Source organism: Musa acuminata, chromosome BXJ1-8, assembly GCF_036884655.1.
Source record: "Musa acuminata AAA Group cultivar baxijiao chromosome BXJ1-8, Cavendish_Baxijiao_AAA, whole genome shotgun sequence".
Taxonomy (NCBI): Eukaryota; Viridiplantae; Streptophyta; class Magnoliopsida; order Zingiberales; family Musaceae; genus Musa; species Musa acuminata.
This window is the reverse complement of record NC_088334.1, coordinates 51986010-52012364: the sequence shown is the minus strand read 5'-3', so window position 1 is coordinate 52012364 and position 26355 is coordinate 51986010. Positions and strand designations below refer to the sequence as shown.

At 40.7% G+C, this 26355-nt stretch overlaps 4 protein-coding genes and 1 long non-coding RNA gene across 10 annotated transcripts; 1 reads left to right on the top strand and 4 right to left on the bottom strand.

Moving 5' to 3' along the window:
- Positions 1-342: 342 nt before the first annotated feature.
- On the bottom strand, positions 343-1723 carry LOC135589245 (uncharacterized). 3 transcript variants are annotated; one of them, XR_010476662.1, is made up of 2 exons: positions 800-1723; positions 343-712 (listed from the first exon to the last, which is right to left on the bottom strand). It is a non-coding gene; the product is annotated as an uncharacterized LOC135589245 (long non-coding RNA). The 3 variants fall into 3 exon arrangements; XR_010476663.1 differs by having other exon boundaries at positions 343-678; XR_010476664.1 differs by having other exon boundaries at positions 343-660.
- Positions 1724-7992: 6269 nt separating this feature from the next.
- On the bottom strand, positions 7993-13559 carry LOC135588780 (porphobilinogen deaminase, chloroplastic-like). Of its 2 annotated transcripts, none has more exons than XM_065081084.1 (5): positions 13271-13559; positions 12216-12621; positions 10382-10585; positions 8426-8603; positions 7993-8331 (listed from the first exon to the last, which is right to left on the bottom strand). In XM_065081084.1, the coding sequence occupies exons 1-5, from the start codon at positions 13465-13467 to the stop codon at positions 8219-8221; spliced, it is 1098 nt and encodes a 365-aa protein (XP_064937156.1). In that variant the 5' UTR covers positions 13468-13559; the 3' UTR covers positions 7993-8218. The 2 variants fall into 2 exon arrangements, with proteins under 2 accessions (XP_064937156.1, XP_064937157.1); XM_065081085.1 differs by having other exon boundaries at positions 12216-12626; positions 13271-13410.
- A 466-nt stretch (positions 13560-14025) lies between these two features.
- LOC103995612 (alkaline ceramidase) lies at positions 14026-19001 on the bottom strand. 3 transcript variants are annotated; one of them, XM_009416235.3, is made up of 3 exons: positions 18885-19001; positions 16723-17081; positions 14026-14872 (listed from the first exon to the last, which is right to left on the bottom strand). In XM_009416235.3, the coding sequence occupies exons 2-3, from the start codon at positions 16977-16979 to the stop codon at positions 14356-14358; spliced, it is 774 nt and encodes a 257-aa protein (XP_009414510.2). In that variant the 5' UTR covers positions 16980-17081; positions 18885-19001; the 3' UTR covers positions 14026-14355. The 3 variants fall into 3 exon arrangements, with proteins under 3 accessions (XP_009414510.2, XP_018686066.2, XP_018686065.2); XM_018830521.2 differs by having other exon boundaries at positions 16810-17081; XM_018830520.2 differs by lacking the exon at positions 18885-19001 and adding an exon at positions 18510-18877.
- Positions 19002-20617: 1616 nt separating this feature from the next.
- On the bottom strand, positions 20618-21537 carry LOC135589244 (putative germin-like protein 2-1). Its single transcript, XM_065081525.1, has 2 exons — positions 21384-21537; positions 20618-21294 (listed from the first exon to the last, which is right to left on the bottom strand). Exons 1-2 carry the CDS (start codon positions 21502-21504, stop codon positions 20759-20761), a joined length of 657 nt encoding a protein of 218 aa, XP_064937597.1. The 5' UTR covers positions 21505-21537; the 3' UTR covers positions 20618-20758.
- Positions 21538-22056: 519 nt separating this feature from the next.
- LOC135589243 (putative germin-like protein 2-1) lies at positions 22057-22985 on the top strand. The gene is made up of 2 exons (XM_065081524.1): positions 22057-22235; positions 22320-22985. The coding sequence occupies exons 1-2, from the start codon at positions 22118-22120 to the stop codon at positions 22853-22855; spliced, it is 654 nt and encodes a 217-aa protein (XP_064937596.1). The 5' UTR covers positions 22057-22117; the 3' UTR covers positions 22856-22985.
- The last annotated feature ends 3370 nt before the right edge of the window (positions 22986-26355 follow it).

Sequence of the window (26355 nt, the reverse complement as noted above, 5' to 3'; positions counted from 1 at the left end):
GCTTCTTCTTCAACTACTGTAAGAATCTGATCTGATGGCCATGAAATTGAACAGTCTTTCAGATTGGCTAAGCATGATAAAGCTACTTTCTCTTTCTAACTCTCATTCTTTCATTTAGTTTCTTAAGTAAGATTGCCAAGAATTACTTGTATAGTGGAGTCAATAATTCATATATAATAATAATAATAATAATAATAATAATAATAATAATAATAATAATAATAATGAGAGTAATATGATTATTTCAGTTTGCAATGGTTTGAAGATTGACAGATTCATTCTTTCTTTCTTTCTTTTGGCACATTAAAATGTATATGTGTCATAAATCATCCTCACATCATCTTCAAGAAAATTTGCATAGAATCGATTCACCACTAGAGAAAAATGAAATATATTACATTATCAGAAATTCCAAGAATGCTACGTGACAAAGCCAACCCCATAACATCATGACTGTCGTTTGCCATATTATCCATGTCATCGCAGTGCTGTCATATGTGGGGGGTGGGTGGACGCCACCAAACACTTACCTCTGTGTACTGATATATGCCTTGTGTCTCACCTTTCTCTTCTTAGAACATGGAATAGAAGACATGACTGTCGTTTGCTATACTAGAATTGTGTTCTCATGACTCATTTCTGAGACACTCTTCTTCATGGCTACAATGCGAGACGGCTCTTCATGTGAGCAAGAGTCATCAGCTAGCATAAACTACAAAGAGGAAGCTAAAGAAGACGAAGAAGAAGAAGAAGGTAAAAGAAGAGCAAGAAAGATGATGAAGGAACCATAATTTTGTACCTCTTTTGAGCATTCTGGGAGAGAGCAAGAGAGCGCAGCCTTGTGTTGGTGAGTGAGTGATTGAAACTGCCGGATGATCTGATGGAATCAAATAACCCCCTCATCTCTCTGGATGGAAAGACACATTGGAGCTCTTGAGAACCTCAAACGATGGCTATATCTTTGGGTCTTAATCCTATTACCTTGTTGGATCAAGATGAGATGCTTCCTTCTCGTACCAATACTCATAACTAAACATGCAACATTGGGTTTCAGGGCACATAGCTCCGTCTCTACAGCTATCTAGACAAGGTGATCTTCCTACGGCTAACATCTCCATTATTGGACTGCCCACCATTGATGCTTTTGGCAGCTTCTAAGCAGCCATGGAGAGAATGAGCAGCATTCGATGACCAGATCATGCTGGCAGCTTCAACCTCTCACACCAACAAAGAAAACCTAAGCCGAGAATTGAGAAGAAGGATAAGAAGAAAGGCGGGTTGGCTAGCAGATATATAAGAGAGGAGAGAGAGAGAGAGAGAGAGAGAGAGAGAGAGAGTAATGGTGGGCTTTCAGAATGCCATCCAACAGAATCCATGCATGGTGGTGGTGGTGATAGGAAGGTCCCCCATCTTCCCTTGTGGAACTGCTGCTTTGTAGTCACGCCTCTTCCGCCTCCACATGAATGATCCTCATCACCATCGATCTTCTCTACATGCGATGTGCTGCTTCATTGGTGCAATTTGGCCGCTTAGCTTGCTACAGCTAGTGACAGTGACTCCGGTCTCTCTCTCTCTCTCTCTCTCTCTCTCTCTCTCTCTCTCTCTGGATCCATATGAAGTCGATCTTCTGTATGCTGTTGAATACCTTAATGGAAGACACCAAGCAAAACAAAGTTAGATCCTTAGGTTCCTTTGGCTGAGTGAGTACATGTGATGTGTAGCAACGAAACGATTCTACATGGATTACAGTAAGAGGTTTTTAACAGATGATATTTGTTTCTCCTCTTTGTAATAGAATGTCGAACAAAAAGACATATGCTCATTAGAGTTTAGCTGCTCTGATACTGTAGCAGCATAATAGCAGCATCAGCACAGGAGACAAAAAAGGATCATAGCAGCAAAGAAAATAGCAACTGATATTTGGTGTAATAGTTTCTGCTATTCCATGTTTGCCAATCCACACAGTGTTCGGCTTGTCTTATTCGGAGCAGCTTGTGGGAAGATGATCATGCATGTCCTATGATGACACATTTGGAACAGTAAGTTGTGTCCTGAATTAAGACGCCCACCAGCATTAGACTCTTCCCTGTCAAGCTAAGATATGAGATGCAATCCTGTCCATGTCCAAATAACATGTCACCCACTCACTCACTCCCTCACTCACTTACTCACTCTAGATATGAAATTTGCCTCATAAAATGTATAGTGCTTGGATCGGTGGACTGTGTCGAGAAGCAGTTGTGTGGGCTTGTCTTCTCTCTTGGGTGGTTCCATTGTCATGCTGTTGACAACCATTAGAGAGAGAGAGAGAGAGAGAGAGAGAGAGAAACAAACAAATAGGGACCATATGCCTTTCCAGTCGATTGATGGATAGGGGGCACATGGTTGCCCTTTGTACTGTAGCCAAGTGAGTCCCTCCTTCCTCGAGGCCAAGTCATGTCCTGTGGACTTCACCACACTCTTCCTACCCTTTTGCTGATCCAAAGCTTAGAGGGCAGTGTTCCACCACGGGTCCCATGATTTGAGCTTTGTCGGATTCAGAACAGTGGTTGGCATTTCATTGGATCATCAATTATGCTATCTCTACCTCCAAATATTAATTCTGGAAATGACTCCTTGCCTAACTCCAATTCATGACATAAAGCTGACACTAAATCACGATGCTCAAAGTCCTCTCAGCTTTGACACACATGTCATAGCTGTAAGTGCACAGCGAAGGAGATGGACATGTAGCCAACTCTGTTGTGATCATTAAAACCTCAATCTCATCACTTCTTCTTCTTCTTTGTGCTTTTTAGCCACACAAATGTTTCACTTTTCTGCTTGCTTGCTTGCTTGTTAGTTTACTGTGGATGTAGCAGTGCCAGGGATAGATGTTTGGGAGAGGTTAACGATACATTGCGTATGTGCTGCATGCGTTTAACTTAATTTGTTTTGTTTTCCTTTTCTTGGAAAGACAGATGAGGAGACTTTGCCACTGCATGACAATGTTCTGATCTAATTCCTCAGTTAGAACATATTTTATTGACTTCTTACTACTTTTTAAATTATTTTTTTTTTTAAAAAAATATATATATATAGAAAAGGAATCGCACCATTTTAGATTTTTAAACCACCGATTCTAGTAGTAGAATCTTTCTTTCTTTAGATTAGATTGCTGGGGATCTTGTCTGTTGAAGAGGAATACGATTCTGTCGTGTCCTTTACATATCTGTGGATCGTTTACCCAGTATCGCGATCTGGACCGTAGGATCGTGCGATCGTACGGCTCGGATAGAAGCTACCGAGCCGGTTCAAGCTTCGATCCGGCCCTAATCGACCCTTGGATGCCGTCCAGGCTGTTGAAGTCGTTTACGTCCTCGCAACTTGGGTTCCTACCTCATCGGGTCTACCCGACCGTGGGGCCCCCCGGAGCCACTTACGTCCACGCCCTCTCTCCCTCTCTCTTTGTGCTCCTCACGTATGATCGAGGCAGCGCGAAAGCGGCGTCGCCATATTTCTTCTGCTCCGCGAGGTCGGTGGCGTCAACTGACACCCCTAACGGAATGCGCTCACCACGTCCGGCTTTCGCGCTCTTCCCAATTCCCGCGTTAATCCCATCGACAGTCTTCTCTCCTTCTCCGTCTCTGCGTCCGCAGCAGCGTCTCCTTCGGGATAGGGCTACGGGTTCTATAAATCTCAAGCTCTCTGCGTCCATAATCTCCTACTTTGACCGCGTGTGCTTCTCGATCTTTCAGGATTGAATCTGCCATGCCAGTTGCTGGTGATGATTGATTCCTTAGGTTTCAGCAGCAAGAATTAGCTCTCTCTCTCTCTCTCTCTCTCTCTCTCTCTCTCTCTCAGTATTAGTCGAGCAGTCTGACATGATCTTGGAGGGAGGCTCTTGATGACAGATATCATGTGAGGCATCGCAGTATGGCTTCTTCCTGCTTCTTGATATTTGATGGGATTGTCGAGAAGGAATGCATGCATGCATGGTTATTTTCTGTAGCATGTTTTTGACAATTCTGCGAATTTATGTTCAGGTAGATTACATCTGACATCCAATGGATGAGGAAATCTCCATGAATTAACGTTGGTGGTAATCTTCACGATGGTGGGAACACGTAAACGTCGTCCAGGAGAACGGACAGACCCCGAAGAAGAGAAACCGGTGACTAGGGAAGAAGATGGAGAAGAAGTCATTGCTCAAAAGAGAGAAGCATGCAGAGTAATTGATCAAGTAAGGCTGTCTATTTTCTTTTCTCGTCTTTATATGTATATATATATATATTTTTTCTCTTTTCACTAATTTGTTTTTTTTGGTGGCATAAAAGAGCTTGATTTCTGCATTGTAAAATCCACATGGATCATGACGAAGAAGCAGTCTACATACATTCTATGAATGTTTTTTTGGGGGAAATATTTGATCTATTAACCTACATAATTTAACAAGATACAACAAAAGGAAGTAGAAATGCTAAACAGTTTACAGATTCATTTTAAGAACATGAGCATGCAGTTGTGGCATATTCACATTGGAGATTATGTTTCCTCATTTTTTAGCTGCTTTTTTCATGCTTAACATTTCAATTTCAGGTAAAAGTTTTGATCGAGGAGTGCCTCATGCAGTATATGAACAAGGAAGAAGTGTTGAATGATCTCTGTACAAGGAAAGGAGTCGACCGTGGAATCACTGAGACTGGTACTTAATCCGGCAAAACATCTTTTGCACTCACATCCATCCATTCCTCTTACGTGCTAATTTTTAGTTCATTACGTTCTTCTCCCTCAACATTTGTCTGATGTTTCAGTCCATTCTATGCAATTCACCATATTTTCTTTGGGTTCTCTGTCCTGGATTTTTTAGATTTCATATCACTTGCTACGTTCTTCTCTATATCTATTCTAATTGAAGTCAATGACAAGCAATGACATGTTCCTCTCTCCCTCTCTACCTATCTGACATCCTATGCCTTTGCAATGTCTACCAGTTTGGGAAAAGCTTGTGCAGGACAACTCTGAGTTCTTCCAGCAATACTATGCTAAAACGATGCTCAAGAAACAAATTCTGTGCTACAAGTATGTTCTCGAGAAGCAAGTCAGACTGACGCATGAAAGATTTCAATCTGCAGCTGCTTCCTCCACATGCATGCTTCTTCCTCCGATTTCAATGAATGCATTCCTTTTATGTTCCAGCTTTGGTTTCTTGTTCTACTACATGATCGTATCATGTAGTAGAACAGGCTTATGTTCTTGAATCTGGCATGCCTATTTTGTAAGAGAGGGCATTGTTCCTCGGTAACCCTCTCGTTTCATGATATATCGATCGTAATACACGATCGCAGATCGATACGAGTCTCTAAAAGTAGAATTTGTCGTTGTTTCAGTGCAATCTCAACCAGAGAATACAATGAGACATGGATCAAACTCTGCAGGGACAAGCTATAAGGTGGGCATGAACAATCAACAGAGTCCCATGATACATGATGAGTTCCCTGCACTTGTGAGCACACATGTTGGCCGGTGTGCTTCGGTTCCCACTGCGAGGGTGCCGAAAGGAATGATAACAGGAGATACAAGAGCTATAGCTCTTGAGGAGTTGACAGGGACAGCAAGGGTATCAGATAATAGCTACATGAACAACTTGGGTTCTGGATTTCCTGAGGGCAATCTCTTGGGAAGACCCTCATTCACAGGATACATGCTTGATGCATCTTTCGATCCTGAGTTGGTTGGGCAACACTATAGCAAGCAGTTCTTAGATGCTAATGTATCATCTGGATATTCATGTCAGGGATCTGAAGGTGCAGGTAAATTTCTGCCTTCCTATTAGACATGTTAAACTCTTCCTCCTCCTACTACTACTATCTTGTTTACATTGCTTTTGTTGTGCTTCATTTCATTTAGATGGTTTAGGAACAATGAAGGTTAGCAATATAAGAAGAGACAGATACAGCTTCTTACTAAGCTGTACACATAGTCACATCGTAATACCATATGGATACAGCTTGTATCGGCATATCCAATTGATAGGGTGTGGAATTGCATGAAAACTAGACATAGAATTTTGCTGAGATCTACAATAAGGTAAATCGCATGCATACTTGAAGATAGATAGATACAAACTGAAGGTAGGCAATACGAACCTGAATCAAGCGGATGCCACCAGAAAAGAATGGATGTAGATACCATCATCATAATTTGTTTTCGTCTCGCAATAAGTGAAAAAGTAAGAGATTAGGCGATAGGATTTTTGATAATTCTTCAAGAGAGAAGGAATTCATCTTCAGGATTGCTATAATAGAGTCTGATTTCTGGGATTCTTTTGTCTGATTGCTTCTGTTTCTTTGTTTATTTGTCTTTCTTCTCTTCTCCATCTTTTGGTACTGATTACTTCTTGTGTAGTTCTCATCTTGTAAAGCCTCCTTCTCTTTATTGTTGCAGGAGGAATTCCACCACCACATGTAACACAATTTGCTTCAGCTTCGGCAGCAAACTATCAGCCATGCGCTCAAAATCCTGAGAACATGATCACCCAAGGGGGGGGGATCTTCACACACCTCGCTCCCGCTCACGTGATGGGCAACTCGGCAGGCATGCAAGCATCAGAGAATCCATTCGGCGGAATGCTTCATGAGGTGGTAGGCGGAGGCACCATGTCCTCTCCCTGCTACCCGAGCAGCTTCGATTTTGGAGATGCTGCTGTTCCTGAGAGTGCCATGGAAGCTTCCGCCCCCATGCTGAGATCAGAGCCCCCAAACACCGGAATGCTGCTCCACGAGCCGGGAGGGAGAGGGGTCATGTCAGCTCCATTTTATTCGAGCAGTTCAGGATTCGCGAATGGTGAGGAAAACCCGGGAAGAATGCCGGCATCGGATCACTGGTACACCGAGTTGCCTGTGGAATTGATGGGGAGAGAGAACACGTACTGGAGTGCTTCCAATCCATCGTCCCTGCAACAGCTTCAGCGAGCTGGACAACCAGCTGCGGCGCATTCACCCTCGGCGTTCATGCATCGTAATATCTGATTCAGGTAACATTCTTTACGACGACGTTGTTTCTTCATCCAAGATCAAGAGCAACAGGCAGATTGTGGAAGCCACCGACCATGATGCACTTTGCAGAGCTTCCAAGGTAGCTCTGGCGGAGGAGCTACTGTTTCTGCTCTAGAGTTGTCATGTCTTGCAGACCTATTTTCTGCTGCGGAATATCTGTTTTGCTCCAAATGTTGCGAGCTCTCATTTCTTTGTTAGATGAACTTGAAAACTTGAAACGCTGGTCTTCTTGGTCTGCATTCATCTTCCTGCTCTGCAAGTTGTACAGGTCAACACATGCTTCAGGTTTGACAAGGATGAGGAAGAAACTTACCTGTATGACCAGCCCTAATAGAACTCATGGAAGAACACTGAAATAAACAGGCCTTGGAATCCTGTATGCATTTGCCAAAGGAGAACTTGGAAAGGAGAAAGGGCCATCTGTGTGCATCATGTACTTCCATGATTTCTGCTAATGCTTCACCTTCCAAAGCAGAGCTGCAGTTTGCTCACCCATTTTGCTGATGAAAGCTGCACTCTGCTGAAATCCATGCATGTCCGAAAAGTAAAGTTTAATTGCTACAATTTTAGGACACCTGAAATTTGCTAATTCAGATTAGCATCAGCTCAATATGACGAGGACTTCAATACAACCTCTGTTGAGCTCCACCGGCTGTCCATAATACAGAATTGCAGACCAAATACCTGCAAACATATAGCTCTAAAAGTTAAAAGTGATAATGGCATGACAACACATGCTTGCCTCTTTTTAGCTCATACAAAAAAGATTGAGTTAGATGATAGACTCTCAGTTTGTCGACAGATAAAGTCAGCTGGCCATCCAAAAGTATATATTGGACACACATGGCCAATCTCAAGTTTAAAACAGAACTCAGCACTTATTTAATATTATGAGCAATGCAGGTAAATCACTCCTACAAAAGCCCTCAACATTTTTTAACAATGGGACAGTGGCTTGTGATGTCAAGTTAATTCAACTTAAATCTTTGACAAAGTTACAAATAACTTAATGAGAAGGTCCAAATGAATACAACTACAATGATACAAAAGTTGGAGTACAGCCTCTGCAGACAAACTCTGAATAAATGACAAAGAAAGAAGAAAGCATAAAACAATGCCAAAGCTCTAAGTTCCCTTCCTAATTTGCTCTTGTTAACTTTTGTTGGCAATCTGATTACAGATTACCAATCAAAGAAACTTGGGCCAGCCTTTGAAAGTAACTCCTTCCCTGCATCCTTTCCCATTGCAACCATATCATCGAGAGCATACAAGCCTTTTCTTGATGTCTCCAGTACTGAAATATTAGAAACAGAAAAGAAAAACAATTAAGACAAGTTCAAAAATGAACAAAACAGATACATCTTTTAACATTAAAGATGTCAATTTACCCCTGGTTCCATCTGGAGAAGCAACCAAACATCTTAAAACACAATTTCCGTCACTATCACGATATGCATACCCCGCAATTGGTGTACGACAAGACCCATCCAGGGTCTCAAGAAATGCCCTCTCACAAGCAACAGCTAACCGAGTATCATCATGATTTAGTGAAGCTATGTAATTAGCCTGGTTCACAAAGTTAACTGGCTGTCAGGACCCACAATCTAAATTAAGCAGAAAAGTAACAACAAAGACCAAGTTGCTATGGAAGTAAAAGATGTTACGAGTATTTTGTTAAGCCTTTGTATTGCAAAATAGATATTTGACAATAGTCTGAAGCAAGGTTCGCTGTACTGTACCGTACCGATATTTTGACCCGGGCTCGGTACGGTATGGTACCGGTGTACTGGGTGGTACATCAGGGCGTACCGAGCGGTACACCCTAGTGTACTGAATATTTTTTTATTTTTTTTCATACCGTAGCACTGTAGCGGTGCTGTAGTATAATACTGTAGCAATGTAGCGGTATCGGATGGTCTGCATACCGATAACCTATCGTACCGGTACATACCGCCCGATACGGATGGTATGCTTCGGTACGGTAGACCTTGGTTTGAAGATTTACTACTCAAACCAACAGTGCAACTAAATTAAGCAATCTTAATTTTTTCCAAAGACAAACTAACCAATAAATAGGCTTTATTTTGTGAAATAATTTTCATATATTAAGCAGAATATAACATACTTTAGACATATAAGAATTTTCAGCAGGCAATATTAATAATGTAGATAATCAGGTCATAATCAACCTACTCTCCTGAGACACAAAATTGGTCCATGTAAAAATAAAATGAAAACTCAGACTAATTAAAAAGTTGCTAAAATTACATGAACATGCAATCTAAGTTTATTATTGACATCAATGCATCACCACATAGGGCAACCTAGGTAACATGACAACATAAATTGTATATAAAGCTTCAATATATGATATGCAATTACTTACACGATAATGACCATCTCACGAACAAGAACCATGGCTAAGTCTTAATTCGATATACTGAATATTGTATTTGCAAGATGAAAACTTCTCAACCATGTAGTGTGCCTTATCCTTTCATTCAACCATGAGCCAGAAAATAATGCAAGACCAAGGAAAGAAAATATAATTACCATCAAAAGCTTTCCCACTCAATAAATGACCAGCGATAAAGCCTGTTGATCAAAAAAAGTTATCTAGACCATTCGAGAAAAAAAATTGACCACATATTTTCCTACTACAACCCTCAAATTCCTCATGAAGGCAAAACTTAGACAAGTCAAGGAGTTGCAGTAAAGTATAAAACTAGACGTTTGGTAAAAACATCTACCTTGATAGTCACACAGACTAAGTTCATGCTAACAAGAATGATCCCAAGATTTCCTAAACCTGGAAAATGTCTAGAAAAACAGGGAAACAAAAAATTGGAAAGAGCAATATTTGTTTTCAAGATAATTGATTGATCTAATTTGATAGGAAAAAAATGACTGGGCATAAATTTGTTTAAATAGTTTTACTGACACCTGGAAACCTGATAAATTCCCACATTTGCTTGCAAGAAACTGTTTTACGAACTTCGTTTTAGTCAAAAACTATAAGATGAATAATCATTGCAGTTTCCAAGGGACAAGGGGTAGTGATATTATATAAGTGCCAAATTATTATGACAAAAAGTACATAAATGATTTCGTAAGACTAATTTATTTAATATTTCCCTATTCGAGAAGTTCCGTTACAGTGAGAATTTCATGAAAGATGACTGATTATGTTATCATATGTCAAGAAGTATCATCCACCAAAATAGCATTAACTATGTGCATCAAGGTCAAATCACACGTCCAAAAGTATGATCCTTAAATATACACGGCCTCGGAAGTTGCATTTAAATGAAAAAAAAATCCAAGTGAATATGTAATACACTGACCATCGTATCATCGTTGCTTCTACAAGCTATTCCAATAGCACCTTGGGCAATTGCTGGAAGCATTTCTTCAATAGAGAGTATAGCTGTGACATTTTCGGTCATGTTTAGCCGTTTTAGCCCTGCCAAGGCTAACAATGTTGCTTGGACTTCACCTTCATTGAGTTTCTTCAATCGTGTCTGGACATTTCCCCTGAAGTTAACAACCTGCAATTGAAAGTAACTATATAATTATCTACATGTGTCACATACTTATACCGGTCAACGGAAAGGTGAAAAGAAGAGAGAGAGAGAGAGAGAGAGAGAGAGAGAGAGAAAGAGAATTTGGATAAATAGGGTTCCTCAAAGGCACTGAATGCAGTTACAACAGATTGATAGGATTAGCATATACTATTTTTGAGATGCCTCACATTTGAAAACATTATGTCAGTATTAAATCTCCATGAAAACAAGCACAGTTTTCTAGATTTAACCCTCTCTTCAATTACTTAAACAAACCTTGATAGCATATTATGTTAATAATCAGGCACAGTAACTTAAAATAGACATGATTGGATGTCAGCATGAGCAAAATACTAAATATTGATATAATACCGGTTCTGGTAACCTATTGGAACAATATGGTACCAGATATAGTGGACAGTGTACCAATACGTATTGCCTATTGAATAGAATAACAAAAAATAAACAGAAGTCGAGCTATATGTTCTGATATTGGTACTTAGTTGAACTGGTAAATACTTGTTGGTATATATTAATTCAACTGGTGCTTAAATCCTTGAGCAGGAGTACATATAAACATGCAAGTACACATTATCATGGTTGTCCAAAAACACTAATTGATAATAGGACAACCATATACATGTAAACAAAATTCATACTGAAATAACAAAATCAATTTAGTTTGAGACTTCTTCCCAGTGCAAAAAGGTCACACAATAGACTTTTCAATCTCAGTAACAGTTGTTTAATGGTCAGCAACAAACAATCCTAAACTCTCGTCTCTTTGCATTAAAATTTAATTCCGTATCATTCATCTAGGTAGGCCACCACGAATCCTGAGGTAGAAACTGTCGGCAAATTGAAGTGTATTACATCTAGTAATTTACGGATCTACTTCAAGAGCAAGACAAAAGCATCTTGTCACTCTCACAAAGTATGATAGTGTCATTGCTAAAATAAAACCTCGGGATTAACTGTTGGTTTTGCATCCACTAAAATTAAGTGATTACAAATACTAAAGAAATATGTCATGAGAAACTTCCAGAAGCACATCTAGATAAGAAGGCAGTGATGAGTCATTAAATACCAGTATCCATGCTTACAGGCATACATAAGAAAACCTTAATTACCTACTTGTATGCATATATGCATACATATACTCACATATCCGCGTTCCAATGCAGACATGTGAATGCGCATGCATACCAACATTGTATACAGATAGGAGATTCATGTATACAATAGGCACACATGAAAATGCTTACATATAATACATAGATGTATAAATATGCATGTCTGCAAAGTAGGTACAACTTCATGAATATATGTATTGACATGAATGCGTCTATTTTCAATGGCGCATGAGCTTTGTAAATGCTCAACCGCAGATGTCAAGAAAAAGGTCAATATTAATCAAGACACATGTACAATTCAAGCACTCAGACAGAGATAATGTTTTGCCTTGTCAAATGGCTTAACATATAACAAGTTAGCGACAAAAACATGCTGCTGACTATTTATAATCAGCTGAGGTCTACAACTGATTAGGGAAATTAGGACAAGCAACTTTGTAATAAAGTAATATAGAAATATAAAGATCAAGATCAACATCTACCTTTAATGATGGATATCTATATAGAATTTGAGATTGTCTCCTAAGGGAAGCAGTTCCAATAACACTTCCAGCAGGCAACTCCGCAAGAGACTTTGCAGTCAAGCAAATGAATGCATCCCTTACATCTTCTCGGGGAAGGTTGCATGGCAAGATTGTCCCATCCGGAAGATATGTAGGCACATCCTTCATCGAGTGAACTGCAATATCGATGCTACCTTCCAAGAGGGCCTCATCTATCTCTTTTGTGAATAAACCCTTGCCACCAATGTCAGCAAGTGGTTGATTGAGTATTTTGTCGCCTGTTGTCTTGATAATTACTATGTCAATGGCTCCTTCCTCGGCTAGCTCTGAATGTGATGCCATGAGCTTATCCCGGGTCTCATAGGCCTGCGCAAGTGCTAGTGGACTGTCCTACATGCCCACGACGTGTGATAGTAAATGCACAGCCTCAAGGAAAAGAATAATACTTAAAGCTGCTAAAACAACTAAATTGATAATTCATGCGTAGATATAATTACAACATGATGCGCAAAACAAGAATTAAGTCGGAGAAAAATTACAAGGTCAGAACACGAATGAAGACCAAGTCATAATGTAAACATCTAAGAGACCAGAACATCTGACATTGTGCCAATGAGACCAGAGGAGATATCAACAACACCACCAGCATCGAACGGGTACTAAATGAAGTGAATCACGGTTGAGTCAAAGGGAAACCCCAGAAATATAATTCCAAAACTGATATATGTAGGAGGAACTAAACCTAAGAAATTAAAGAATCGAATTGGGACCTTCCCAGCACATGACCAAAACAGCGAGGAACCTCAGATGTGAAAAACCAATTAATTCAGAGGGATGTCTTAAGGAAAACCAGCGACCTCATTAGCGTCCAATTGAAGCAATCTCCAAGCGGGGGGGAGGCGGAAAGATACAATTTTTAAGAAGAAAAGCTAAAGGCCCGAGTCAACGACCGCACAGCAACAGAATCTTGATACAGAAAAATTAGAGAATGAGCCAGAAAACGAAGGTGGGGAAGAGGAAATCAAATGGTCTACCTGCCCCTGGTGCCAATTCTCACAAGGGAGATCTTGGTCTTGACCTCCTGCTCCACAACCACCGCAGCTCTGACGACCAAGGCCCCTCTCCTGGGGCGTCTAGATCCAGAGGGGAGCACAGGAGCCGAGGTCGGCCTTGGTCGAGGCCACAGGTTGCAAGGGGCGGTGATGAGAGGGTGATGCGTGGCGGTTCTCATGGCGGAAAGGAGGCGCAGATCCCCGAAGCCAACACGAGCGAGGGGAAGATGAAGAAGATGAGGTACTTGGAAGCCACCCTCTCATAAAAATTGGGTTATCGAGGGTTTTATATGGGGGGAACAGATAGGAGAAGATAATGTTAGGGGATTGACCAATCACATTCAAACAATCTTCGTTTCCATCTCCCTGATTTCTCCTTTTTTTTTTTTTTTTGTGTGTGTTTTCTAATTATCATCTAAAATTGGTCCAATTCTCAGTCAGCCCTCCCCCTCCCTTTCCACCTTGTTCACGGGGGACGTTTTGAGTTGGGTGACTAAGGCTAGTTCTGGATTTGGTTGGGCAAAAAGTCAACACAATCTTATGCAAGTGGAATCCATAGCCCAAAGGTCAATTCATCACTTCCGTGTATTTTCCAATCGTGCATGCACACGTATGCATTCTCAAGAATATTTATTTACATGATCGCATCTTTCATGTTCGACAAGATCCCACACACTCTCTAACATTAAAGATATAGCAACTAACATGCATACGTATATCATTGCTTGCTCTGGATGTAAGATTAAATTCACTAGTTAATTATAGACCCAATTAACCGGTTGGGTCAGTCTCCAATTCAATCATCTTGTGTAACCCTAAAAAAAAAACATATCAAGCAAGAAAAAGAAAAAAATACTGTTCATGATTCAACCTATTCTAAGCACAGATTGTAGATTTAGGAACAGTACATAGCAAGCGCCAGTCGATGAAATGTAAAACATCAATAAGCCCATGTCACTAACGTTCATTTCCAGAGTGCCACCGCCTGTTTGCACGCTAGACAAAACATCTGTTCCAAAGATTGCAGAAAGAAACCAGCATGGAACACTTTCCCAACTGCTTCTTTCTCACTCCTGCTTTTTGGGCTTATGAATCTTCACATATGGGAATACACCAAAGAGGTGAACAACTTGCGGTTCCCAACCCAGCTGCTGTGCCCGACAGAACATCAAAAATGCATTCGCAAAGTATGAGTTGAATCCCATAAGCACATGCCACCACGCATGACCCTGCGGATTAATATACCAGTGTGATAATTTCTTGCAGAACATTCGGTCGAACAACCAGCATATAGCCCCGAGAAATATTGTCGCAACATAGAGCTTGGCTAGCCGTTTAGCTGCCGCATCTTTTGTTTGTATGTAATACTTGTACATCCGCGGGATACATAGAAGACAAAGGCCAACATAGTGTATCTTGAATCCTATTCCAAAACGCACCAATGAATGAGCAACAGCGAAGGCAGCACCATAGAGGAAAAGAAAAGTAGGCATAGTGCTCCTATAGTGCCAGTCCGGTGAGTAAAGAACATAAAGGTAAAGCAACATCTCCCATACCATTGGTGTTTCATCGCTTTGCTGCAGTCTGAAAGTGAATTAAGATGTGATCAGATTGTTCATAAGCACTGACAACTAGTCATAATGTAATCTCATGCATAAAAATTATCCTAGCAATTGGTAAAAGAAAATTTTCAGTATGCAATAGATAAATGCACGATAAAAAAAGATAAAAGCTAATAAAATCAAGCAAACAATTTCAAAAGAAATTATACATATATTAATAACAAGCCAATCACAATGGTAAAAGTCAACAATGGAATACTTGGAAAAAGCAGCACTTGCATCCAAGTATCTTAAATCAAGTAGAACGTAGACGATACTAATAAAAGTAAAAGCAACTGAATCAACAAGCGCCATGAAGGCATTCCTTTCGGAAAGAAAGAAATGAAAAGGCAAATAGATAAAGCACTAGTGACTGAATCAACGTTATAGAAACACAAAGTAGGTAACTTTAGTACAATGAAGATCGATCATTAATACAGATCCACCAATTACCGAAGGTGCATATAGGTGCCACCAAACAGAACAGTCGCACAGATGTGGACAAAAGAATTAAATAGGATTCATATCCAAGCTTCCAGTATGAAAGAAGACAAAAAAGAAATTGCAAGGCATATGGAACTTTATTTTTTAAAATACATTGCACGATACTTATATTTCATTGTCATGATAATAAACTTCAAAGATGGATGCATAATAATGTTAAAAAAACAAAAAGGTCCACTTTCTCTCCTTTAATATTATAATATATGATCAAATAATATGATAAGCATCCAACAAACTGAGACATATCCAACATGTTTAATAGGGTGGATACCAGGTACCACTAACACTGCCAGTGACCTCTGAGATAATCAATTTATCTGAATAGTAGATCTATTTCATAATCATAGATGTATGGTAAATTCAGAAATGGACAGATAATAATTAACAAATGATTAGAGCTTAGCAAAAGCACCAGATAATACATCATAGCATATTGACAAAACACAAGAACCACTAATCACAGATAGGATGGTGATGCATGATTATAATATATCCAGCTGACTTTTTCGTGTGTTGAACATTCAAACTGGACCTTTGCTTAATTGCCACCTTCGTAAAGCCTGATTATATAACTTACATTAATCAGTATTTGAATCTCGGAGATTTTAGAGAGTTCACGGCCTGTAAGATATTCATGAATAAAGTTCCATATCAAAGCAATATATTGAAATGCAGCTGTCCAGTTTTAGTCCTACCACGTATTTTACCATTAAGAAAAAGCACATCCTAAAACAGAGCTCAATGACAGGAAAAAAGATATCCATGTAGCCATCTCCAAATATGTGCAACACAACAGCTTGTTGGATAGAAACAAAGCATGACATCTAAAGGTATCAGGTTCAGAAACAAATTTCATGTCATTAAAAGTTAGTAAAACAAACCTACCATCGAATACGTGTAGAACATGAAAGCCAACCTAGAATCCATCTATTAGGCTTTTATTATGAGCGACCACAAAAGACACAAGCAACCCCACAAAATGCTGTGGTTGCAGAAGTTACAATAGCTTGGCCAGGGCCAACCCCAGATGTCCTGATAGTATGCAGATGTGTGTTTGCTAACCATCAAGAAGCACACAAATAGCAACGTTAGATGTGCACATATGTTGTTCAAAGATTGAAGAAACGATGCTCACTGGCATGTTATCTGCCTCAGGTGCAGATGCATGTAAAGAAGTAATGATTTCTGCCAAACATACACATTATTTTGCAATAGAACCCAATATATTTCAAGGCGAGTAACTAGTATGATTGAACGATATAAACAGAATAAATAAAATGAAAAGACACAGAAAGCAAAAAGAATTCAGAGATGAGCAAAGAAATTTACACATGTTGCAATGTGGCATGAAATATCATGCTCCCAATTGCGAGTATCATGTTGGAAATGTGAAGCACACTAAATCGTTTCTCAAACCTTTGTCTAAGGGCATTTGTAAGGCCAATAAGTGCAAAAAGAATGCAAGGAATATTTGATATGGTGTTGTAAAATTCTGCAATATACGAAGAATGGGCATAGTTTTCCTCGCACAATTCTGTAGTGGATGTAACAGGTCCCCAAAAGCTTGAGATCCCTGAGTCTTCCATTTCTTTATATCAGTTGACAAAATATGGATCAGATTTCCATAATGAATGGACCTTGCAAGGAAGAACCTGGTGCTATAATCATATATTTAGCACATGGATGACCTGAAAAACACATAAAAGGATAATCATTAACAAATTCAATTAAGAATGTCAATTGAAACGATGACCATTTTATTTATCTTCATCTGTAAAGCATGTCCAGACAAAATTTACTTGATTGTAATTTCCAAAACCAACAAAATTGTCTTTAATCAATTCCTAAATCTATCTTATTAAACAATTGAAGGTTGCATGAATGCATGATCATGTATAAATAATCTATTTCCTAAAGAACCATAACAATTTCCACAAAAGAAGCATCTATTAGAATGATCCTCCTCTCTGGGCCTGATAAACGGAATCATCGCTGTAAAAACCTTGTGTCAGCAAAGTCGGTTAATCGTAAAGATTTATAATAACAGCAAATAAAAAACTGACAATATCAGCAGTATATCTAGAAATGAGTTAACTGGTATATCCATGTTGAAGCCTTCTTGCAGCAAACAAACTAAGCCATGTAGCTTCATATTCAAGATTATAATCACAAGACCTAGCGATGTGCATTTGATCAGAAAACAGAAGTTCAAAAGATAGAGAAGGATTAGTGTGAGGAGAACTTGGAAAGAAGGCAGATTATCCTAAGAATTTGCCGCCAATCATAACTGAAAATCCAGATAATCAAATACGAAGCAGAGGAAGTTGTTCAAAGACCAAAAGGTAAACAATAAGGATTCCGGTACAGGAACATTAAAAATGTCACCTTAAAGTTTGAAAGATCCCTCCAGTATATTAGTAGTTTAATTGCTTTCCCATATAATTATTGGCTGCAAAAAGGATCCCAACCTACAGTAAAGACAAAAATACCACTGGACGGATGCTACCTTTTAGATAAAATAAACAACACCACAAGGATAAGCCCAGAACATAACAAATGATCACAAAAGCACAGAAAGGTACAGGCAGACTGTCTGAATCTTTCTCCGTGATAATACCATTTAAATTTGTTACATTAGAGGATATATATATATATATATATATATATATATATATATATATATATATATATATATATATATATATATATATATATATATATATATATATATATATATATATATATATATAGAGAGAGAGAGAGAGAGAGAGAGAGAGAGAGAGAGTAATGAAATGATACTGCAACAAGAAGATTTAATCCTTGTCTTAAACATACTTGGCTGGCACAAGATTGCAGAAGCCACTGCTAGTGCCATAATCCAAGCTCCCAGACATCAAATCAATGCTTTATTATCAGTTTTTATCCTATTCATTTGAAAATTTTCCTCCACAAAGCTATCAACCTCAGATTTCAAAATGCAGATAGAATCTGGTTCAAACTACAAGTAAAACCCACAACTCTCCCTTCAACACTGAATCCCACATCTATAAAAGAAGCCTAACACATCGGTACACACACAGGAAAAGTAGAATAAGTACTAAAAGATTTTATCTAACCCTCAACGCAGGAAAGAGGTAGGTCAACTTCTTCTATGGCTCAAACAGCGATCGACGAGCACCATAACACCATCTCAAACCACGATTTAGAAAGGATCTAATTTTACGCCTTCGAATCGCCCGCTTTTGATCTTCCCTCTCATCCTCTCCTCGCGGCGCGATCCTTCTCTGCTACTTCCCATCAAGAGGATCTAAGGGGTCACAAGCGCTCCCCTGGCACCTCGCAAGAACCTCGGTGCAAGACGACAACCAAACCAGAGCGGATCCAAATCCAGCATCCACGAAGAAACCCGTCCAAACACGAGTTCCACGGAACATCGTGTTGGGCTACGAACGCATCGGCAAGTAGGGATCATGGCGGGGAAGAGATCGCACCTTGGGGGCATCGCCGAGGAAGCAGAACGGCGATCGACGAGGGACGGGATTAGGGCTCCGCGTGGTGGCATCCACCATCTTTAGTTTATTTATTCGAAGCGCTTTTCCTTTGCTTTTATTCTTTATTCCTTATTCTCATTTTTTTTATTTTCTTTTTAGTTTTACATATCTATCCTTTCAAAAATTACTCCAAGTTCTAATATGTAAATCCAATTATTAAGAATACTTATGTATATTGTCCCACAAAAATACTTAATATGAATATTTAAAGTATAAATAAAATTATACTATTTTGTTCTAATACTCAATATACATGCATAAAATATTCTAATATATAAATACAACTTGAATTTATCAACCCCTATCACATTCCAATCTGTTGTTAAATTATTTATCTAGTTTATATTGATTTTCATTTAATTGAACTGAGTTCTACTTGATATAAAGGAAAGTGATTTGATTTCTCTCATTGTCATCCTCGAGAATAAATTAAAAGACTTTATTTTTTATTTTTATGGGGAAAATAATTTTAACAATTATATATATTTATATATATATATTTTTATTTATTTATATTTCCACGGTCACTTGTTCTTGTCATCCGAACTTTGGGAGCACCTCCTGAATCATCTGTTCCGCAAGATCTCTGTACGTTGCCTCTGATGGATGAACGGAGTCCCAGAACATGAAGGAAGAAGGAGCCGAGCACACCGGCGTCATCGCATTGCACAATGGACCCACCTCCACCGTCCCGGTCCCGCAGCACCCCAACGTCGTCGACTCAAAACCTATGGCATCATATCATCGGGGAAGACAACGAGGACGTCCGCTCTTGAAGGCAAAAGAAGGGTTTCTTAGTGTTTCTGTTAGGGTTCTGGATCATGTCCATCAGTGGGGTGTAGATGTCCACGTACACGAACCTGCCTTGGACGAGCGAAGCACTAAGGGCGTCGATGGAGGGTTGGAGCAGGGAGTTGTATGCGGCGGCGTCGTTGTTCTGCGCCACCACGCAGCTTCGTTGTGGCGTGTGGTCGATGGGCACCATTGCCTTCAGAGTGATCTGCAGAGGAAGGCATCCTAGCGTAAGAGGCAACAAGACTTGTCTCAAAAGAGGAACTCTAACAAGATCGAACGGCTGACCGATGGGAAGATCATGTTACCATGAGAGAGAGAGAGAGAGAGAGAGAGAGAATTGTGCTTTTTCTCTCTTAATTGTATTTTCCATGTGATCTGAATCGAAAGAAAGTTGGCGTTTTGACTAAATTGTTTGGAAGCGATGGGAGAAGAAGCAAAGGAAAGCGAGGCGTGGAGAAGGACACGACACGTATGGTCTCTCCACGGCATTATGCGTCGGTCTGGGAGCGGGGCCCACTGAGACGAAGTTGTGGTGCGGGGTCGGGTGTGTTTTACGTATTTTACATATATATCATTTCAATTCTAAATTTCATTATAATATATAAATGCATACATTTGCATTTAAACTTTGCATCTGTCTATATCTAAATTTCAATCGGAAGTTGGATCTGAAATAAAACGATTTATTGTATTTATTTCTTCGCCTGTTTTCACCCGGTCATGTTGTAATCGTACAAACACAGAGTTACTACGTATTGCTATCGGCACCATGTTTTGCAACAGAAGAAAGAGAGAGAGAGAGAGCCTATATATATTACCGAGAACTCATTGAGATAATTAACGATAGCATTAACATTATTCAATCTAGAAACATCAAGAACGTTCACAAGGGACAAAATGCATACGACGATCAAATCAAACGAATGAATAGAAAGAATGATGATGATGACAAGGAGCAGCATGCAGCAGTGGTTCCCTAATCATTTTGAAGGTTTCAAATCATCCGAGATGGCCGGATCCTAGAAATGAGCCTGAATCCGGTCTACGATCTTCTTGTCCACCCCGAGGGCCTTAGCGAGGATATCATCCGAGATGGCCGGTTTGGAGCCGAAGACGGAATTGGCAATGGTGATCACCCCCGGGTTTTGGCTGCTGAGACCGGAGAGTGCGACGGCCTTGTTGGTGCCGTAGTTGAACTGGAAGTGGATGAGGCCTTGGGGGAACACAAACACATCACCCTTGCGAAGCACTTTGGTGACGAGCCTGTTGTCGGGGTTGGAGGTGACGAAGCCGACGTAGAGCGAGCCTTCCAACACCGTCTGAATCTCCGTCGCCCGGGGATGGATGTGAGGAGGGTTAAGGCCAAACGGCGCGTAGTCCACCCGGGCCATGGAGATGCCGAGGGTGTTGAGGCCGGGAATTCGGTTCGCGTTTAGGAGCGTGACGTTGGAGCCGACTTTGTTGGTGGTGTTGCGAGGCTGGTCGAGACCGGAGAAGAAGAAGTCCTCGGCTTTGACGAGCTTTGGATCCTTGCAGACAAATCCGTTGACGAACACTGCATGAGTCGAAGCAGGAATCAGCATCTCGAACCATGATAATAATTAACCCGATCACAGGGACATCGATAAGCTGTTAGTATAATACCATTGGATGTGTTATCCGCAACACACAAGTCCTGGAGAGCACCGGGATCGCGGGCCATGGCTGGAGAGGAAGCCAAAGCAAGGAGAGCAGCGAGGAGGAGGAGGACGTAGGACGCAGCCATGGCTTTACAACGAGAGCAAGGAAGCAACGAGAGAAGTTTACTTCTTGGTGGCAGAACAAGGAGGGGGCAGATGCATATATATATAGATAAGGAGACGGGTAAGGGAGACTTGGCAATAAGAAAGCGTCGGGGTTTATGGCAGCTCTAACGATCAATGATATCCGCCGGCAAATGATTGACCGAACAAGTCATCGTTTGCATGTGCCTCCAAGAAGAACAATTAAAACTTTGATGCAGTCCGCTACAGAACCTCATCCGTGTTTGATTATTTTGCTTTAAGACCATGAAGATACATCTCTTGATGACGGAAAAAGTCAAAGAGAAGCTAATTAATTGAGGACGTTACGTGGTGAAGCAGATGATGGACTTCATCAAACACATAGTAGTTGTTGTTACACAGCACTCGTAGTTGACTTCTTCTAGCTCAGGCCGGCTATGAATGCTTTCCTCTTCGACGGGAAAGCGTCAACTCTTCCGGCGTGGCCAAGTCTCACACACCTTCGATCTCCATATATATCCATCTGCGCCATTCTATTCTGCCATCAAATTACAGATTGCTTCTCTTCTCTCCTTGCTTCCTTGCTCTCATTACGCGGTAGCACAAATCAAAGACATGGCTGCGTCCTACATCCTCCTCCTCTCTGCTCTCCTTGCTTTGGCTGCCTCTCCAGCCATGGCTGGGGATCCCAGTGCCCTCCAAGACTTTTGTGTCGCGGACAACACATCCGATGGTATACGGCCTATCTAATGTACTTGTGATGCGGTTAATTATTATCATGTATCGAAGATGCTAATTGGTGCTTCGACCTATGCAGTGTTTGTGAACGGATTAGCCTGCAAGGATCCAAAGCTCGTCAAAGTCGAAGACTTCTTCTTCTCCGGTCTCGACAAGCCTCGCAACACCACCAACAAAGTCGGCTCCAACGTGACGCTCGTAAACGTGAACCGAATTCCCGGCCTCAACACCCTCGGCATCTCCATGGCCCGCTTGGATTTCGCACCTTACGGCCTTAACCCTCCTCACATCCATCCCCGGGCGACGGAGATCCTGACGGTGTTGGAAGGCTCGCTCTACGTCGGATTCGTCACCTCCAACCCCGACAACAAGCTCTTCACCAAAATGCTCACCAAGGGTGATGTGTTTGTGTTCCCCCAGGGCCTGATCCACTTCCAATTCAACCATGGCACCAAGAACGCCGTCGCGCTTGCGGCTCTCAGCAGCCAAAACCCCGGGCTGATCACCATCGCCAATGCTGTCTTCGGATCCAAACCGGCCATCTCGGACGATGTCCTCGCTAAGGCATTTCAGGTGGACGAGAAGACCGTACATCGGATCCAGGCACAATTCTAGGCACACAAACTAGCCAGACATCTGCTGCATGCTGCATACTGCTACTTATCCTCATTCTTTACTCTTCATTCATTTATTTGTCATGTGCTTGATTTTTCCGCTAAATAAATTTCGATGAAGTTTTATTGTTCTCATAGCAATAAATGCTCAACAATTTGTTGAAGGAGTTTATGTTGCATATTTGTCATCCAGATTTTGGGAAATTGAAGTATATTAACCATACTCAACAATCAAACCCTAGAACCTCTCTCAACTGCCACTGCACCCCGGTCTTGCCGACTATGCATCGACTTGTGCCATCTGTGGTCATCGCAATGCCACCCACATCACCACCCATGGTGAAGTCATCGCCCACATCCGCTAGCGATACAACCTGCTCGTCGACATCGTCGACATGATCCATTGATCAAATACACATCGAAGATACTTTTTTATTTTTAAAATGAACGCGTTAAGAATCATTATGATATTAGTAGCTAATTATAATTTTAGATATATCATATGAAATGTGAAATAAGTTTTTTGAATGAGAATTATTGTAATTGTACAAACAGAGAGTTATTGCTGTTGGAGAACGTTAATGCCATAGTCGAGATGTCAGCATAGCTCAGTCTAATTCTGAATGCATTAAGTCGCCCATGTGAATTCTTGGATAGTAGAAGTAGGCGTAGAGTCGAGTTGAGTTCTGTTAGGACCATTTTGGTACTAAGAGGGGGTGAATTAATGCTTTCGTAAAAATTATGTCTATTCAAAAATTTCATTCGATAAAGACAGTATTAGAAAAGAGTTTAACTTAAAACATTAATAAAGTAATAAGTAATTAAATCAATAAGTAATGAGAAAGAAAAGCATAACAGAAATGCAAACGAAGTTTATAATAGTTCGGTCATTACGACATACATCTACTCTCATTCCTCTTTCGTCGAGACCATCGGCATTCACTAATGATATTCTTTCAATGGGCAAAAATAAACTATCCTCTTACAACTCTTTTTCCTTTTCTCAGGTTTAGGATATAACCTTTACAAGTCTCACAACTCTCTTAGAAAGATCACAAAACTATAAAGAGGAGGACTCTTAATATATTTTAAGACTTTTCAACTCTAAATTACTAGCTTTTTTTGTTCACTTTTTGTGCTTTTGTAAGTAGAAAAGTGTGGGGTATTTGTAGGCCTCAAATGACTTCAAAAATAGAGCTAAAAAAGGCTTCATCATAAGTTTTCCGGGTCCTGGCGATACCATCGTCATTACTGGATTGTACCATCGTCTGCTAGATTGATAACTAGTGGTACCATCGCCTACCAGATTAACACTGGGTGGTACCACCGCCCAATCTGACGGTACCATTGCCTAACATTAATGGTACCACCATCGGGTCTTTCGAAAGAAATACATTTTATACTTTTCTAGCTCATGGGCAGTTCCACTGCCCTAGTCTGGCGGTGCCACTACCTAACCTAACCCTAGGTTACTGAATGGGCCTCCCAATGAGCCCAACTCAACTCCAGATCAGACCCAATAGGCCCCAAATTGAGTTATCATGGTTACCCCCCAAAGCCGACTCAATTAAACCTAAACTACTTCGATCTAAACACACGATTACAAGACTAGAATACTATGTTGTCCGGCATGTCATTGGTTCATCCGACGCTTCGTCTGATTTTTCGGTGCATCGTCTTCTCCTTCGGCGTATTACCCAATCGACATGTTGACCTCCCGCAACATCCGATCTCCTTAGTGTAATGTCTGATCCTTCGGTCCAATGCCTGAACTCATGACATGAAGTCCTTCTAGCACGTCAACCAGTCCTTCAACCCGACGTCCAATCTTCTAACATGTTCCACTATGGCCCAACATTTTATTCTTCTTGTTTTAATCGAATTATCTTTCTATGATCGAAGTTAGTCCTGCGTCACTCACTCAAACGTACATTAGATTATAACTTTAATTGATTTCTTTATCAAAATCCAAGATTCAACAATCTCTCCCTTAGAAAAACTACCTCGAGTGAGAGCATCGCCTCTGAATGCTAGACTAAAGGGTGACTCTCCCATGGCAGTCTTTTGTGTGTCTGAGATGCCTATAGGATGTTTCGGAGTGTCGTGCACCTCGATGACCCTTCTTTTTAGGCCTTCTAGTATTGTTTGGTTGGTCACTCCGCATGGCCGTTGGTTTGGGGGTGCTCTACTAAGCTGAATCTTAGCTGAATTCCATAATTTTGGCAGAACTCCTTAAATTTTGTATTGTTGAATTGGGCTCCATTATTCGTGATGATGGCCTTTAAGATGCCAAACTGAGTGATAATGTTTTTCTAGATAAAGCCTTCGACTTGTCTTTGGATGACAGATGCTAAGGGCTCGGCCTCGACCTATTTGGTAAAATAATCCATTTTGACGTTAAGGAATCTTCGTTGTCTTGAAGCCAAAGGGAAGGGGCCGAGGAGATCCATTCCCCATTATGCAAATGGCCACGTGCAATCTATCGAGGTCAGGGGTACCGCGAGCTGATGTTGCACTTGACCATGCGGTAGGATATCATCGCCTATATGCAATGATATATGCAATGATAGAAGCATGCTCAAGTGCAACATCAGCTCGCGGTACCCCTGACCTCGATAGATTGCACGTGGCCATTTGCATAATGGGGAATGGATCTCCTCGGCCCCTTCCCTTTGGCTTCAAGACAACGAAGATTCCTTAACGTCAAAATGGATTATTTTACCAAATAGGTCGAGGCCGAGCCCTTAGCATCTGTCATCCAAAGACAAGTCGAAGGCTTTATCTAGAAAAACATTATCACTCAGTTTGGCATCCTAAAGGCCATCATCACGAATAATGGAGCCCAATTCAACAATACAAAATTTAAGGAGTTCTGCCAAAATTATGGAATTCAGCTAAGATTCAGCTTAGTAGAGCACCCCCAAACCAACGGCCATGCGGAGTGACCAACCAAACAATACTAGAAGGCCTAAAAAGAAGGGTCATCGAGGTGCACGACACTCCGAAACATCCTATAGGCATCTCAGACACATAAAAGACTGCCATGGGAGAGTCACCCTTTAGTCTAGCATTCAGAGGCGATGCTCCCACTCGAGGTAGTTTTTCTAAGGGAGAGATTGTTGAATCTTGGATTTTGATAAAGAAATCAATTAAAGTTATAATCTAATGTACGTTTGAGTGACGCAGGACTAACTTCGATCATAGAAAGATAATTCGATTAAAACAAGAAGAATAAAATGTTGGGCCATAGTGGAACATGTTAGAAGATTGGACGTCGGGTTGAAGGACTGGTTGACGTGCTAGAAGGACTTCATGTCATGAGTTCAGGCATTGGACCGAAGGATCAGACATTACACTAAGGAGATCGGATGTTGCGGGAGGTCAACATGTCGATTGGGTAATACGCCGAAGGAGAAGACGATGCACCGAAAAATCAGACGAAGCGTCGGATGAACCAATGACATGCCGGACAACATAGTATTCTAGTCTTGTAATCGTGTG